This window comes from Dermacentor variabilis, chromosome 3 (genome assembly GCF_050947875.1).
Source record: "Dermacentor variabilis isolate Ectoservices chromosome 3, ASM5094787v1, whole genome shotgun sequence".
NCBI classification, from domain to species: domain Eukaryota; kingdom Metazoa; phylum Arthropoda; class Arachnida; order Ixodida; family Ixodidae; genus Dermacentor; species Dermacentor variabilis.
In genome coordinates this window covers 26,429,719-26,447,931 of record NC_134570.1, presented here as the reverse complement: position 1 = coordinate 26,447,931, position 18,213 = coordinate 26,429,719, and the positions used below count along the sequence as shown (strand labels likewise).

The window sequence follows — 18,213 nt, the reverse complement described above, 5'->3', positions numbered from 1 at the left end:
AGTCTACCTCGCCTTTTCCCTGTGTTTGCCCTTTCATACACGCAACTCTTTCTAACATAGCAATGCGTCAGCTCACCCAGCAAGAACTTCTTCTAAACTGCTAGTCATCTTTGCAGGCCAGTTGAGAGCGCATAAGCCGCTCTAATGCCACGAAAATGTACTGTCAGACGCTGGATGCATTTGCAGTGAAGCACATTGCTTCTTGGGTACTATGGTGGGCGGGTCATCATCGCCTATGCCAGGTTAAACACTATCTCAGTAAGCAGACAAAGAGACAGAAATCAAGTGATTGAAATTCCAATTTTCGAACTTTATACATGATAAAAAGGCAATGCGCCACACAGGGCTAATGCTATGTCGTGCATTCATCAGGCCACTTTTCATTCGTTATGTGTATGGACATAAAGCAAATGATCAAGGAGATCAAGGTTTACAGGCATTTGAGAACGGCCTTTGGTATTTGGGTGCGAAAAAACATACGATACACGATATTCTAGTGCTTCATGTTAACGGGTCGCATCAGCAAGCTGTTCGTGCTTACATGCATTTCCAAAATCCTAACTATGAGATGGTGTTGCCGAAGCAGCATTACTTTCCTTTATATTTCCCTATCGTCAGATGTGTGTGTTTTTACTCTTAACTTGAACACGTCTTCAATTTGAGCTTTATGGCCACACTAAAGCTATAAATACGAGGTCACCACTGTGCCATTAATGTAGTACAGACACATCAAACACAAACACCGGAGAATACACCGCACCTTTACCGTTAGGCGGCACCACGCCGTTCCGTGTCGATGCCGTAGAACCGTATGATGCTGTTTGGTACACATAGTTACACATCAGTGATAGAGAAATGGAGTTTCAAGAGTACACAAAATGCCATTTGCATCATTTCAACAACAACAGCTACGAGATCACGTTATTTAAGTGGCACGCAGGGACCATGGCTCACAGGAGCTAAATACGCATTAACGTTTGCCATGAATTTATAAAAATTGTTCGACAAATCACAACCTACTGCATAAAGAGCGCTCAAGAGCGCTGACAATGTCGAGGCGATTACGTGAGTCTTCTGCTTGTTCAGCGATGGCACCTATTGCTAGACCTTACGCCCCATAAAAAAAAAGGACGTCTCCTTTCTGCAGGATTAGGAAACGCCGAAAGAAAAGGTGGCCAGTGGTTTCGATGGCAGCGCTTGGGACAGCGCATAACAGTCAACCCGTACGTCTCGGAAGCTCGCCGCCCGTCTTCCTTAAAACGGAAGCAGCAGTAGGCGATACTTCCTCATTGCTCCCCTCTTCGCCCCATACTCTTTGTACATTGTAGGTTATCCGTCTCGTCTTCAAGCAATCCCCGAAGTCCAGCTTCGACGATCGTTTGTCGGCATTTACCGATGACACTTGTCCACCAGCAGCGAGATGTCCATCAACAATGTCACCGTACGTTTAGTGCCCGCTGACAGCACTCGTCCCGTTCAAGATGGCCACCAGAGTCCCGTTGGCATCCAAGTCTACGGCCCAGGCAGGGAAACTGTTGAGGTCGAAGATGACGATGCCTATCGTGTTGATGCTGACCAGCATAATGCAGATGCAGATGCACTTGACTACCAGACCAGGGAGAATCTGTGAGTAGAGGGCGCAAAGTAATCGTTGAGCACAGAGACCAGAGTTGGTCAAGTTTTTGGAATGTGGTTAGATAGTTTGCTGCTTAATTCCTTTCCTGTTTGTGGTGTGGTGGCGGTGGTTGTTCTGTGTTCCGTATTGGTAACTGAGGTTCCTCTGTATTTTCAGTGAGTAGAATTATCAAACAAGTGTCGTTACGTCAGACATAAATGAAACACACGGCTAACAAACTGCCAAAATTATCCTAGATAGCCGATTTTCGATCTGTCGTGCGCTACATCTAATTAAATTGGCGGAAATGCTTACGCCTTCTCACACCTTACATCCAGCAGAAGTGTAAGCGATTTAATAGACTATTAGAATTGTTATTAGCAATCATAGCATGCGCATAGCTGGACGAGTGTCTATCAGTTATTTTGAACAGCACCTCTCACTCGCCAGATCACTCTCTTTCTAGCCTTGAAATGCTACTTAAATCCTCCAAATATATAGGTGCCTGCATGACGCGTCTTTCAGTTCGGTCAGCATAATGCGTAGCTGTAATGCATCCCTCGAAAACATGCTATATTATTATTGCTTATATCTTTGCAACCGTATCTCCCACACGCCTTACTTTGGTATCGTCGTGTCGAGGAAAGTAACTAGTACTCTAACGCGCGTGAGTCACGCGCACAGATGGCGCTGTTGTCGAGCGACACATGGCGCAATCGGAGTTAAAATTTGTCTCTCGTTTGGTGTTGAGCTCGGCATAGCTCGGCAGTACGTTTGTCGATCCGAGCAGGAGTGATCGCGTTTGAGAGAGTTCACGCAGCCATAGTAGACACAATCCATCAAATTCAAACCTGTTCTCATCAGTAGTTATAAGGCCAAGAAATGTGTAATTTGTTACAGAATTTTGATGGTTCCTCGGCTATGGCGCCCCCCGCGTTCCACACGTTGGGTCCAGAAATGGCATCAAGAGACACAGCCGGAGCGAGACAGAGGGATGCCAATTCGTACCCACCACGTTTGACCACGGCGGGCCCACTTCAAGTAGGGATGCGAACACACTGGCAAGATTAGACCGTACGACCGTCCCCGCCCCTAGCTCTATCACAAGCTAAGCATGTAAGCTTTGTAATGCGTGAATAAATGTCACTTGTGTATTTGCTTATGACGTTTATGCACCCTAATGCCCATAAACTCGGCAGCACGCACAACACGTTTCACGTAGCCCACAGCGACTGCGTCCCTGATACGGCGTAAAGGAATTTCTTTCTCCCGATTGGTACTTGTTTTTGTATGTCGCTACTTTATACGTTAAAGTGGCGGATCCACAAAGTCTTTCATACTCGAGTGATTCATAAGAACGGGTACCATTGAACTGCGATTGTAGGAGAGTCTTTGTCCCCTCTCACTGGTAGACACGTTCTTTTCAAACGATCGAGAAGCTGGTACTCCAACGTAGATGATACTCGACTCCGATTAAGTTCGTTTACAATATTTGACCCTCAGATATAATGTCCACCATACGAACTTGACCTGAACATACTTTTCTTATTTTACTAGTAAGGTGCAACAACTAAAGAACAGTAATATGTTTGTGATCGTATATACTCAGAGATACTAACCTGCCCCCTCCCCTTCCCCCGCACATCAATATGGAACGACAAAATAAAGTCAGAAAGCTTGGTTGGACTTCGCACAGTTAGCCAACTAGCACTGAGGCTGGGAAATGCCGTACACGTCTTACCATTTCGACCGGGAAAATGTTCGCGTGACTGGAGACAATGGCGTTGGCTGGCGTTCCGACGGGCAGCATGAAGGCGTAGGAACAGGACAGCGCAACAGGTACAATGATCATCAGAGGATTCATGTGAAGGTCGGTTGCCTGCGAAAAAAAAAGCACAAAACTAACATTCGTAAGTCGTATCGATAGCAGGTTCGTCCACGGCCGTTCTTTGGTGCGTGTAACAGCCGGATAACTTGTGTCCAAACTCCTTTATTTTTCGAACAAGCAAGAGCATTACGCGCTTTAATTCTGAATACTCGACTCCGCTGACAGTGCCGTCGTGCAGTATTAAATCTGCGAGTCAGGACCCTACTTCGGTGACAGAAGGGAACATAGTTCTAAAATCGACCCGAAAATTTATTTAACTCAGCACTCTTGCATGAAACATAAATTCAAGTAGCTGAATGTCATGAAAGAGTATTGGTTTAAGCAATACCGTTCACATTTAATGATATAGAAAACGCTAAGCTTCATCGTCAGTTGAGGAAAGACTGCAGGTCACAATACCATGCTGCTACCATCCGGCCATATTCCGATAATTGCATCACTTCATCTATTCTTAGGAGAAAATAGATTAGGACGTAATTAGCATACATTAAAAAATTGCCTATGCCCTATTTTGCGCGCTTTATTATTTTCTTTGTGAGAATTTTGTTACGTAACGCGCCTTTGCGTGTGCGTGTGAGCAAGCATGTGCCAGCGTACCAGCTGTGCCATGATAGGCAGGAAGATGGTGGCCGTGGCAGAGTTGGAGACCACTTCAGTGATGAAGGCCACGATGACGGACACGACGAATATGATCCACTGCGGCGACATGAAGCCCAACGAGGACAGCTGGTGGCCCACCCACCGCGATAGACCGGAAACCTGCGGTTCGCGAAGGCAAACATTTCCATGTTCATTGCTGTAACTTCCAACTAAAGTGGTGCGGGCGATAGCGGATTGTGTCTTCATGTTCACTCAATTTCAACAATGCCACTGCGCCCACATTGCGGCGCTCTCGTGCCAGTCTCGTGGCCACGACTTCAAGGAATGTTACAGCCTGCTGCACATTGACGGGAAGGAGAAGGGCTGTTTAGACACAGAGAGAAAGAATAATGAATTTAAATGATGGCTCAAGTGAGCACGTGGAATGGAGCCAACTGTGGCATACTAGAAAATTTCAGGCGCGACGCTCCGTAATGAGGCAAATGTCTCTTTGACGTTAGCGCGTGGTGGAACCCAGTCCTCCAACGACGCCACCTCCTTAGGCCGGTGCTTTTCCTGGAGGTGTCTTGAACCCTTCGCATGCCCGCACGATGTGGTGAACAGAGGAGTTACCCCTCTTGCGCACGCAAACAGCATTTCACTTACGGAGGTGATGGCTGGTGGTCGGGATTACCTGCTCGTAAGTTGTTTCTCGTTCTTTTCACAGAGATGAACAATATTTGTGGCTATAAGGCATTCTATTGCTGAGCGCGAGGTGACGTATTTGATACTCGGCTGCAGCAACCGCATTCCGATGGGGACGAATGTAAAAATGCGTGCGTACCACCGATTGGGTGCCTTTGAAAGAGCCTGAGGTGGTTTGATTTAATATGGAGCCCCCGATAGGGCGCCTCATAGCCGGTGCGTTACCTTGGAGCGTTAAACTACACCAATCAATGGCATCGAACCCCCTGTGGCTACGCCACTGCTTTATGCCCTGAAACCGTTGTCACCCATTAGTAATATAGTGCTCACTACGCACGGCAGATCCCGACGCACCTGCACGTCGAATCATCATCACCATTCGAAGTTAGAACAACAGGAAGTAGAGCTAGCTTATAGGAGATTCATGTTAGAAGGAAGTTAAGCGCGCAGACACGGACAGCAGAAGAAAGAAACGTTTCCCTCTTCTTGACTTGACGCCCGGCTCTTTCCTAACCTGGATCACCGTTGAAAATTACAACTCTGGCAGTGTGCTGCCATTCGAGAAATATTCTATATATCCAAAAGCAAAAAAAAAAGAATCAAATGTGTAAAAAGCAACACATTAAACAAGTTTGATTCAGACTGAGCCCTGTCTTAGAACCATTCTATTTTTTAAATTATTTTTGTTGTTTTTTTTTCGCTTCACACAAGCATAGCGAAGTTTGAAGGGTTACAGCTTTTTAGTACATGCAAATATATGTCAGATGTTCTTGTATAGCGATATACTAAGCGTCGACCTCGGGATCGAGAGGACCCACGCTCCATAGCGCCTGAAATTGCTTCATTTATTTGTTATTTTAGCTATTTATCGATTGATGTTTGTTTGCGAGACACGCCGCAACCTGCTCATACAAGTGTTAAGTTTGCTTTTACGAGGGTTGCTATATAAAGGCAAGTATTCTTGCTGTTTGAAAAAGTGGCTGGTTCACCGACATTCTAATGCCTTGCAGTCAAGTGGTTACAGAAGAAAAGAACAGCGAGCTGGTAGATTTAGAGAAGTGAATTGTAATAACTTGAAAGCGCGTATTTCCGCTGCAGCGAGTACGCGACCTCGCAGGAATGCTGCGTGTAATTCGTAGCTCAATAAGACAAATATTGCACGCATTATCTGCGAGGTGGTCACGCCTGTATAGGGAAGCTTGACGCCCACTTCATAAATTACAGGGAATACGAAGTGCACAGACATTGTAACGATGTTATCGGTAGCCCGTTATCTGGTGCCGCACGCGGACAGTGGGGTAGTGTCCTGTCCTTGCTCGCCTTTCAGTTTCATCCTCATTTAAGCATACCGACCTACTCTAGCACGAGGACACAATTACAAAGAAGAGACACAGAACATGTCACCGGCGCTACAAACAACTTTACCCGCCGTGGTTGCTCAGTGGCTATGGTGTTGGGCTGCTGAGCACGAGGTCGCGGGATCGAATCCCGGCCACGGCGGCCGCATTTCGATGGGGGCGAAATGCGAAAACACCCGTGTGCTTAGATTTAGGTGCACGTTAAAGAACCCCAGGTGGTCAAAATTTCCGGAGTCCTCCACTACGGCGTGCCTCATAATCAGAAAGTGGTTTTGGCACGTAAAACCTCAAATATTATTATTATTACAAACAACTTTACTTGAAAGACAGCGAGAAGAGTACGTATACTGTTCCCAACAAGCAGGTGCACCTATATATTACTACCTAGGGCGATTATCAGGACTGACAAGATCACTTGGTAGAACTAAAGAAAGTAAGCTCCGCGTTGTACAAAACAACAGAAATCTGGATTACGCAAGCACTACTTTTTTCTTTTATGTAAAACGCTTCTAATAGCTCACACACAGTTTTATATTTACTTCTCACCCAGGATCTCCACATCATGAAATACCAGCTTACAAGGGCATGCTTTACAGTGCGCTGAAAGATGCGCAGTGAAATCCTTCTTCAGGTTATTAGCATGCTCCCTCATTCGGTCGTCGACACAGCAGCCTCTTTGTCCTATATAGGACTTTCCACAAGACAGGGGCCCCTGATTTCATAAATTTCATTTCAAATCATAGTTTTATTTTTCAAATAAAGTTGTTAGCTGCACCTGTGGTGCGTTCTGTGTCTCTTCTTTGCAATTGTTTCTCCCCGCTACATTATGTCGGCAAGCAAACACCACCTAGCACAACAAGTCCTTCTCCTCATTTAAGCAGTCTGCGGCATGCGCAATAAGATTTCGAACGTTGCCAAACACCGGGAACATCTCTCGGAAGTCATTTCTCGAGTATATGTTTTCGCAGTATGCTGGTTTAATCTGCATAGATAAGCACAGCTCAACCTGCGCAGCTCAGATCGTTTGTTAGAAGCTAGGGCTATAAGGATAACTTTGCAAAGAAACCTACCAGAGAACTGACGTAGCACTAGAGTCCTTATGACTTGAGAGTGCTGTGGCTACCCATTTAACACAGAAAAACCACACAATTATGCTATAAATGTTGGCCTCTATTGGCCTAGGCTGACTATTGGTAACTTAAATAAAACCAAAGCTTGCGTAAAGCGAATCATTGAGCAGCGAAAGGAAAAAGAAACTCGACAGCAAACACAAATAGTCTCAACAGTGTACTGAGCGCGTGAAGTTGGCCTAGCTTGTTCAAGGTCAAAATAAAACAGACATGATATCAGTTCCTAGGTTTTATGGTCAAGGAGGGCATGAACAAGGAAAGTCAAGCGCAGCGTACGTACCACCATAAACGCCTCTGTCCCTGAAACTTAACCTACGTTCTAGTGCTAGAAAGCCACAAATAAAGCAACACATAGGCTAAGCCTCCCTCGTTCTCCACCTAAAAGTTGTACAGACTTCTATTTTTTTTAAAACTTACACGTTACCAGAAGCGCTACTAAGTGGCCTAACAAGAACGATGACCGGGACGATGGCAAAGGCGGTGAAGACGACGGCACGCGAATGACACGACCCCAACGGCTAAGACGCACGACGACGGTTGAGTTGGAGATAAGCTGTTTTCTTTTTGATGACTTCTGTTGCCACTGAATGACGCCGACAATAAACGCGATGATGACACACGCGAAAGACGCTGCGAAATCTGGCTGAAGTGCCCCTTACAGCTGTCGCTGTAAAGTAATGCAGCCGACAGGGAAACAACAAGATGGCGGGTGACACAGCGCCTATGTCGTCCGTCCCGTTGCCGTTGTAAAATTCTACGCTATTTTTAGAGTAAGAACAATGACCGATAATGTCCACGCATGGACAGTACTTGGTTAAATTAAATCGCACTGTTAAATCACCTATCACACACACACACACACACACACACACACACACACACACACACACACACACACACACACACACACACACACACACACACACACACACACACACACACACACACACACACACACACACACACACACACACACACACACACACACACACACACACACACACACACACACACACATATATATATATATATAAATAGCATAGAATTGTACAACGGCATATATATATATATATATATTAAATCGCATATAAATCGCTTGTTGCTCGTCGATGTATCCATAACTCTTATAACATTGCCCCTTCCTTAAAAAGAAAAGAAAGAAAAGGAAGCGGACGACGTTCGTACGTTTGTGGCCTCAGCCATGGCGAATCCACCTCCGCGGAGCAGGACGACGCCCCACGGAAGTCGCTTCTGAACCACGTCCCAGGTGAGTAAGGTCGGACTGGTTCCCACTTTGCGTGGGTCGGACGGGATCACGAAAAGGAAGAATACTACAAACAGAGCCGCCGTGGCGTCCTTGGGCTTCCTGCGAGCAAGAGAAAGCAAGAAGCGATGGTTTCAGGAATACGCTTTCGAGGAAGGACGATGCCCAGGGAAACACGCATTCTTGCTCGGAAAGCAGAAAAAAAGAACAAAAAGAAACAGCTTAGATTTAGCAGCCTCGAGTGAATAACTGCTCTAATCTGCTTCGTTGCAAGCAACCCCTTCGCAAGACCTAAAAATCCCAGCTATATAAGCGAACCAATTTTTGCACAAGAAAGCTATAAGATTGGTATTTACTTGAACGTCACTGTCGCCATTTGCCGTTTTGTGCCCTTGCAAGCGGACCGATTAATCATGAGCCTTGTTAACGTTACCGTAGCTTCCAGCTGTATGCTGGACAATGCCGTGATGTTACAAATAACCATCATGTTAGACGGATATCCTGACAACTGCTTGTTGCAGTAAAAAATAAATAAAGAAATCTGTGAAACATTGAGGACAGGTGCATTTTGTAACAAATATTGACAGCGCGGTAGAGGAAGTCCTTTCTATTTGCAATGAATATAAAACAAGCTTTCGGGGACTTTGAAAAGAAGTCGGTGTTTTGTACTCCTCAAAGTTAGGAAAAAAAAGGAGAGAAAAAATTAAATAAAGACATTACTGGGCGCGAAATTTACTAATACATATTTTATTCCCTTCATATTGTGCGTATCCACTGCATTTTTGTAAGCCTGGTCGTAAAGAGAAAACAATTACTTTATATCAGTCGTTTCACATGCGCTGCTGTGGTAAACGATGTATTATTCGCTTTTCATAGCTGGAATGGTGTCGCCAAGATTTTGGAGTTAGCAGCTTTTTTTTATGCATGATTTTAAAAGAGAGGTTGGTGCCTTTAGGTAGGCGCTGCCTACTTATCGTCGCGTGGGAAAAAAAAATATCGCAAGATGCGATTTCTCTTCACACATAATGACTACTTTCGGAGGGAATGGACATATGCAAAGTTCTGCGCACAAGTCTACGAAGCCGCAGAATATAATACAAGAATACGCACCAACATGTACAAACATGTACAGTTCTATGAATAAAATAAAAATGAATAAAAATTGTTTAAAATTCCCCTCGGCATTAATAGGAAGCTCTAGTTCGAGGACAGCTCTGATGTCCATGTTAGAGTACAGGGGAACAAAAGAAGAAAAAAAGAAAGAAAATAGGTTTCATAAGCAATGGCTGGAGCAATTTCAGTGAAAACTTTGCATTGGAGAGACAGAAAGATGAATTCCCCCGACTGTTGGCCGCATATTTGTTATTTGAATCTTCAATATTCCTACAGAAATTCACGAAAAATCGGAAAACCATGAAATCAACCAAGCATCAAGTTTACGATTTGGTATCTACACAACGAAAACAGCGTCTCGCGTTTCTGTAGACTATCGATTACGAGTAGAGCGCCTAAGGCGGAAGAGGTTGGTATAACATGCTTTGCTCGGAAGCAGGTCATATATATGGGAGCGGTCGTTTGCGAAATACGCGCAAGTAACGAAAGAATCGGACGCCAGATACCATAAATCAGCCAACAACTCAAGGGCGGGAAACAGCTCTGTCCAGCTCAGACCTTGAGAGCCAACAAGAACACATTGAGAGAACGCAGGTAGCAGCCTTCTCCAACGGAGTCCCAGACTAGGTGTACCAACCACATCAACCTTCCTAAAAAAATGCCAATAAAGATTTTATTCATCAACATAAGAATTTCTCGTAAATTGTACAAGCTAATATAGTTGTCAACTTTCGACACCCTATAGGACGTTTTACAGGATATCCATATGTTATATTACTTATTTTATTTACAATACCGTTCATCACAAGGCTGTTACAAGCTGAGTTTAAGATAGCAGAAATACAAACTGGATGTTAAAACAATAAAGTTACATCAGCAAAGTTAAAGCCACAAAAACCAAGCACAACTTCATAAACTGAATGGTAGCACACTACCTTGGTATTCACATTCGTGCAAAACACTTGAATTCAAAGCACAAAGCTCAGAATACTAAAATAAAAATAAAGATGCACAAAACGTGCAGTGTGTACTTGAGTATATGCAAAATACATATTCAGTTTTGTAATGACGTTATTATGCATTTTTTCACAAGTTTCAGCTGTAGTGCATTGCAGCACCGATGATGGCTAGGCATTCTAATTTTTGTGGTTCGAGGTAAAAATGACTTTGCATATGCATCGATATGTAACTATGGCAACAGGTACATAAGTCATACTTTTTTTCTTAGATATATTTTGCTGTGGAACTAGGTAAGATGCAGTGTCGATGCTAAATCGGCGCCTAGAAAGTAAAAAAAGAAAGAAATTTTAGGCTTCGCCCTAGGTGGCGCTGAGATAGGGTTGGTAGTTGGAGCTACCTTAATATTTTAGCACAGGCTTTACCATTCCTGTTACCGAGTCGGCAGGTGAATATCTGGACAAAATAAACCGTGTTCCCCTCCTTTGCACCCTTTCCTATTCATTTACTAGGACCACTTAAAACTTATGCCATATAATGCTTGGGCACTCTGACGTTGGCCTAGCATAAGTTAGAAACGCGGTTTGTTTCACAGACTGAGGTTCAAGTTTCAAGGTTGTGGAAAGAAACCAATGCTTTTTCTCGGCAGTGCTCATGATATTGATAATATGCGTTTCGCACCTAAGGTTCTTTATAATATGTATCCCTAAGTATTTAAGTGTGTGGACTGTAGAAAGTATTCGCGAGCGTTCAATGCAGTCACGATCTAAGTATGTTTCTTTCTTGTTCGTAATCCTGAATACAAGTTCTTTAGTTCATTTATTTTCATTTTTTAATTTTCACGCCACATTCCAATAGCAGTAAGAGCATCACCTAATGATTTCCGGTCGTTAGCGTCAATAATTTTCAGGCTAAGTAATCATCTGCGTATAAGATTCAGTGATACATTCACCAATACTGGAAGCGATATCGTTGACGCAGGCCAAAAATAAAGCCGGACCTAAAACATATTGATGTGGTAGTCCTGAACCCATGGTTAAGGTGCCCAATTTCATGCAATTTATTTCCAAGCAGTGGGTTCTAGTGGACAGGCTATGTGTGGATCCAATCAACGAAATTGTGATCAATTCCCATTTGTGCCAGTCTATTGATTAACATAATGTAAGCAACTCTTTCAAAGGCTTTCGTCAAGCCGAAGCAGTTCGCATCAATGTGCGTTATTATTATTATTATTATTATTGTTGTTGTTGTTGTTGTTGTTGTTGTTGTTGTTGTTGTTGTCATCGTCGTCGTCGTCGTCGTTGTTGTTGTTGTTGTTGTTGCTGCTGCTGTTGTTGTTCATGCAAGACACCGGGAGAGTCACTGACGGTTTCCATTAGCTACGTAGTTGTAGAAAGACACTGACTAAATCTGTGTTGATTCGGAAGAAAGGTTTCTTTTTTGTTCAAGATAATTACACATGGGTTTTGATATAACTTGTTCGAGTAGCTTGAAACAAGCAGAAGTCGGAGATATCGGACGGTAATTTTCAATTTGCTGCTTTTCACATGTTTATTGTATTCGGATTGCTTTCGCCGCTAGCCAGTCACCCGGAAGTTGTTCTTTGAGTGATTGATGCAGTAAATATTATTTCCAAGTAGTGAGTTACCTATTCCGCATATTTTAGCAGAAATATATGAGGTATTTCGTCCAGGCCAACAGATTTCTTTTTTCATGCACGTCTAAAATAGGAGACAGAATTCCTTCGTGCATGGCCACTATATCAGGCGTCGGTACGCAATGACACGAAAAATAGAGGACGGGCCTGGAACCAACTTGATCTGTGGCTGTGAAAACAGACTCAAAGTAGGCAATAAAACATGTCGATATCACCGTGGGATCAGTCACAAGCCACCATTTATGACGACGCTGTAAGATTTGCTATCATTTCCAGATAAGTGGCGCCAAAACCTTTGCGACGATTATTTCATGAGGTTTGTGAGTGTTTCATCGTTATATTTCTTTTCGGCTACCTCTAGCATGCTTCTTGGAAGCACCGATAAGTTTGGTATGTTATGACGATCTCTTTTCGTTTTTTTTTTGTCTTTCGCGATGGCTCTTCCGCTTAATGTGGATGATGTCACAAGTAATCCATGGGTTCAGTTTGTTATCTTCTTTCGAATTGGTACGAAGCTGTCGATGCATTGCAATATAAGAGCTTTAAATTAAGCCCACATTTTATTGACGTCACTATTGGAGCTGAAACTGTCTAAGGAACACAGAAAAATAATCAATTAGGCTAGTTTCATCGTCTTTGAGGAAACTTGCTGCATGTGTAGCGTGTCCTTTAAATCTTGATCGCACAGTGTACATGCTTTATTTGAACGAATGATAGAGTATGTTCCGTATTCCCTTGTCGATTGTTAATTCGTAATTGTCAAGGCACCCGTCCAGAAATACTACATTCAGGATAGAGTACGCTGTGTCTGCAGTCAATGTGCTGTCTTTAACCATTTGGAATAAGTCAGAGAAAATGGCTATATCAGTGAGCGAATCGCACTCTGAGCGTTCTTGTGAACCTATGGTGAGAGCATCCCAGTCGATGCCTGGTAATTTAAAGACCTCTGCAAGAATGGCCGTGCAAGAATCAAAATATATATATTGATTTAGTTTATTTTTGTTTCATGTTTACCGGGTGTGAGCTCACAAAGATTTTCCTTTGCAAGTGCTCCTTCTTGGACTGCCCCTGTGTGGTGGGCATGCGGACTTCGAGCATGTCCTGTGGGGCTGGGCCTCTGCCGGTCCCCCTTTCATCCAAGAGGAAATGATGAAGCTCATTAGGGCCCAGGACCAGACGTCTCAAATCCTGGCAGTCCAGAGGGCCCGCGAGAGGGCCGTCAGATTTGACCTGATGGTTCCCGAGTGGGCCTAGCCAGGTGACGTTGAGTTTACTCGCGTCTCTTGTGGACCGAATAAAGTTGTTTCACTCCCTCACTCATGTTGGCCGGTTGTTTTCGCTAATAATATGCCCAGCCATCTTGAGTGCTATTAGTTGCTTTTACGAACAGCTTTAGTGTGCGCACATTTTTGTGAGAACAGGCCGAATGTTTAAAGCGAATAGCTTTCTTTATCACTTTCCGCCGATTTCGCGGGTGGCCGATGTTCAGACTCAGCAAGAAAAACGTTGGTTCGTTGGTTGGTTCATTCGTTTGTTCGTACTATTCGCTTACACTGTCAATCGTCGTCGATGGCTTATGCACAATTTTTTTTTGCAGGTTCATCGCTACAATACTACATACTCCTAAATTCAATACTTTTTACTCGGACCAGAACAACCCAAGGGAAGGAGATACACGGTTCACATGTATTCAATAAAGAGCTTTCTCACTCTCTCTTTCGCATGTATTTCAATTCGGAAATCAGAGTTCGCCGTGAACTAAAGCTTCCTCTAAAACCTTTTCTGACTGATCATATTAAAGCTTCCGCTATAGTAATACGTAGCTTGCTAAAAACTTACAGGTCTCCGAAAAAAGTGGCCCAGCCCCTCGCGAAGTGCGGGTCCCTGAACATCCACAGAAGGACCAGAGTCGCCAGCATCACCAGCACAGCTAACTCGTGGAAGCTGGGAAGAAACGAAAAAAAATATATATGTAGGAATGAAGACTGCTAATAACACCAATAATGTAGCACGCAAGAGTTTGCTGAAGAAACTTGCGCTAAGAAGCCGGCGTCATGTAGGCGAAAAACCCTATGCATTCCACCTTAACTACATCTCTCGAGATATTGCATCTGAAAAGCCCACATGGCGTTACTTTCTCGTAACCTGAACGAGAGTGAATGAAAACGTTAATTTGTTACACAACTGAGGATAGGCATATAGCGGTCTAATTGCAGGTGTCGACAAACGCGAAACACTCAACTAAGAAGAAGAAAAAAATAAAGAATTTAGTGATGCCAAGCATGGGTACTTAGCTCTCAACTCCATGTCGTTTATGCAGTTAAGTGATGATACACATTCTGTACGCACATACAAAAATCTTTCCGACATATTTCACCCCAAATAAATTGACACGAAAGGATTAACTTACTTCATTGGGCCAAGTTCGTCGTATTTTTTGTTTATGACCTTCTTCGCTGCGTGTCCCTTCCTCTCGAGACCAATGGCCCTGCGAAAGAAAAAGTAAGAACAGCCATAAGTTTGAATTACAAAGCATGACGTTAGTGCCCATAATAATTTCTCTGTCTTACTAATACTAGACACCGTGTTTCTGCCTTTCTGAGTATAGCTGTACATTTTGTTAAAGACGCAGTAGTTATTAATGCGAAAGCACTATATGACTCATCAGGCGGAATATCCGGCGTTGGCGTGACCTCGCCATGGTCCAAAAAGGCTACGAGCGCTCGACCTTTGGTGGAAGTCGAACCCACGGCATTTGGTGTTACTTAAGGCGAAGTTAATTGAGGCACAGTTAATTAAGCTATGGTTAATAAGGCACTCGTAACCACGACCTTTGGGGGAGTCGAACCCTCGAGCTTTAGTGGGAGTCGTACCCACGACCTTTCGTGTTAAGGCGAAGTCACAGTTAAGGTAGAGTTAAATCAAGGCAGTCGGATCCACGCCCTTTGATGGGAGTCGAACCCACGAGCTTGCGTTCTTTGCACCTTGTGACGAACACCGTTGGTCACGTCGAGGTACTTCTGCATTTCTCATTCATCCAAGTACGGGTAACTAAGTGGCCCTTGAATTGTTATACTATCTAAGCTTCTAAGTGTTGTCAGTTTTTCTATATAAGATATTTCAAGCAAAATCTATTTGAATATGTGAGTTACATGTGTCAGCCGATGCGCCTTCACCATTGCCATGTTATAGGCTACTAGTAGCCGCTGAAAACTAATAGTGTAAAATGAAGAATACAAACGCTCGTGCAGCGAGTTGTTACCCGGTGTTCCGGTAAAGAATCTGGAACGCAGCCCAGACCACGAAAACGCTGATGACGACCCCTGGTGTCGAGAAAACCAGCCAGCTTGCATAGTCGATGGGAGGGAGACCTCCATAAAATCTGCATTGACGTGCAAAACATACGCAAATTCAATGAGCGTTGATTGTCGCGGGAATCTACTTTTTCGAAAGGGCAGCGACTAGCTTTGTTCGGCTTAATGAGCACTTATACGTGCTCCTAGAAAGGCTGTCTGATTGATTTTCGGGGTTTAAAACATACGAAAGTAACACTAGTGTGTGACAGAGGTAGAGGAGGGGACCTTAGTGGCACCTGGTGTCGTATCGGAGCAGAAGAAGACGTAGTCGACGAACTGTTTTACGCTCACGCGATTTTTACGCGCTAATGACATACCTAAGTAGTCCGATAAAACCGGGGCTCACTTTTTGTCATCAGACCACGCGACATTATTAATTCGGCAGCCTGAGGTCCCTTAACGGTTGTGACAGTGCTTACGTGCTCAAACTATATTCGTGGCTTTGCTTACAGGGCTAATAAAATATGTCTTGACATGAACCCAACGCTTGATACACTAGCTTTTGTACCCTGTCCTTACAGAAATGTGGCTGCCGAGGTTAGGAATCCAACCTGCGACTTCATGTCAGTGACTGCATGGTTCATTTGTTGTTCCACTGTTCTAGATTTGAATACCAAAGACCATCCCTCTGCTAAGCATCGCGACGACAGGACGGCCCTCCGCTGCCTCCGCAAGCCCTACTCGAACACCGTACCCACCACTCTTTTATTCACGGTGCATTGAAGACACTTCCGTGCTTCTTGGGAATGACCGGCCTGTGTGAACGCATTTGACTACGTGGCGCCATCTTCGCACATGCACCGCGTATTTTTCCGTCTCCGTCCATCCTCTCTCTCAATTCCTTTTCCCCCAGCCCAGAGTACGCAAGCTGACGCTTTTATGGATAACATAAAAGCTCCTTAAGCTTCGTAACGTAGCGCCACGCTTTGAAGAATGCTGCCTCCTCCTCGCGCGCTCTGGCCGATGCCGCGTCTCTATTGGCCTAATAGCATCACGTGGGCCCTCGCGCCGTGCTTCAGCGCCATTTTCGCTCGAGAAGCGTCTGCGGAGTGGCGAGGAGCGCATGTTGCCGCCGTTGCTACGCTCTAGCGGTGTAGGCGGCGCCATGGTCGAGGAGGGAGCGTAAAAGAGAGGAGAAACGAGGAGGAGTGAAGGCGGAGGAGGAAAGTGTCGCTACTTTACGAAGTTTAAGGGGCTTTAGTTAACATCCCTGACATTTCCCTTTCTCCTTTTGCTCCTCATCCTCGTCCTCAGCAGCAGAACGCCATTTGCTCTAAGCCACCCCGCCGGGTCATGCTCTAAGAAAACGAACCAACGTGAGCTGCAAAAACAAAAAACAAACGTGACTTTCGTATGTGTTTTAAAACAGCTCTTTTGGAGCGAACGGCCACCTACATTGAAACATAGTGCACGGGTTCAGCTATACATACATATATATACACCTCCACCACCCCCGCACCTCCACCAGATATTTTACGTAAGAAGACGCAGATGAAAAGCTATATACAAGTATATTTACAACGTAATAACGCCGCACTTGGCCAAGAGCCAACAGCCCGCACTAGCCTCTAATCGTCGTCGTCTTCTTAATGCTCGCCTCCTCGTCATTGGAAATACTATTCCGTAGCAATATATATATATATATATATATATATATATATATATATATATATAGTCGTATCATAAGAAGCCAACAAACACTGACACGAAGGACAACATAGGGGAAATTGCTTGTGCTTAACAAATGAAATAAAGAAACGATAAATTAATGGAAAATAAAGTGGATGAAGAAACGACTTGCCGCAGGTGGGAACCGAACCCACAACCTTCGCGTTTCGCGTGCGATGCTCTGCCAATTGAGCTACCGCGGCGCCATTTCCGCATCCACTTTCTTGGGTATTTATGTCTCGTAGTGCAACCCTGGGAGTGTTAGCCAGCGCCACCACTCACAGACCTTGGCGGCGGACGTGGAACGTCCTTTTTGCCGCAGGCGTCACGAGAACGTGATCTTTTTGGGTGAAGGCGACTGGTCAATAAACCCACATATGCTACCTGAAGGCATCAATGTTGCCGGATTCCAGACCCTCGTTATGTAATAAACGAGAAGAAAGAGGGTTAACCGAGGGGCCCGATTTTTATTAGTCATATTATAAGAAGCCAACAAACACTGACACCAAGGAAAATATAGGGGAAATTACTTGCGCTTAATAAATTAAATAAAGAAACGATAAATTAATGGAAATTAAAGGGGATGAAAAAACAACTTGTCGAAGGTGGGAACCGAACCGACAACCTTCGCATTTCGCGTGCGATGCTCTACCAATATATATGTATATATATATATATATATATAAGAAAGTATCGAAATGTGGTTCAAAGCTGCATACCGTACACTAAGACCAGCAAAGAAAAGAAGCATTACTCGCCAGTATAATATCAACGGGTACTGTACTAAAACGATATTCATCAGATTCCCAAGCCATACAGGCACATGTGCTGTTCAAAGGTCCTTCGTTATTGAAGAAAGTTGGAGGTGTTCGAATATTAAACTTACAAAATGAGTCCAATACTGATATCGCAATATATACGGG

The 18,213-nt window shown here is 44.2% G+C and overlaps 1 protein-coding gene across 1 annotated transcript in view; it reads right to left on the bottom strand.

The window, feature by feature from the left end:
- Positions 1-281: 281 nt before the first annotated feature.
- Positions 282-18,213, bottom strand: part of LOC142575325 (Na(+)/citrate cotransporter-like) — a 36,386-nt gene continuing 18,454 nt past the window's right edge. The window contains exons 7-13 of the mRNA XM_075684588.1: positions 15,529-15,648; positions 14,677-14,754; positions 14,106-14,210; positions 8,461-8,641; positions 4,101-4,262; positions 3,357-3,494; positions 282-1,624 (exon numbers count right to left, since the gene is read on the bottom strand). Coding sequence (XP_075540703.1) covers positions 1,448-1,624; positions 3,357-3,494; positions 4,101-4,262; positions 8,461-8,641; positions 14,106-14,210; positions 14,677-14,754; positions 15,529-15,648 — 961 coding nt within the window. The 3' untranslated portion in view covers positions 282-1,447. The remainder of the gene's footprint in view (positions 1,625-3,356; positions 3,495-4,100; positions 4,263-8,460; positions 8,642-14,105; positions 14,211-14,676; positions 14,755-15,528; positions 15,649-18,213) is intronic.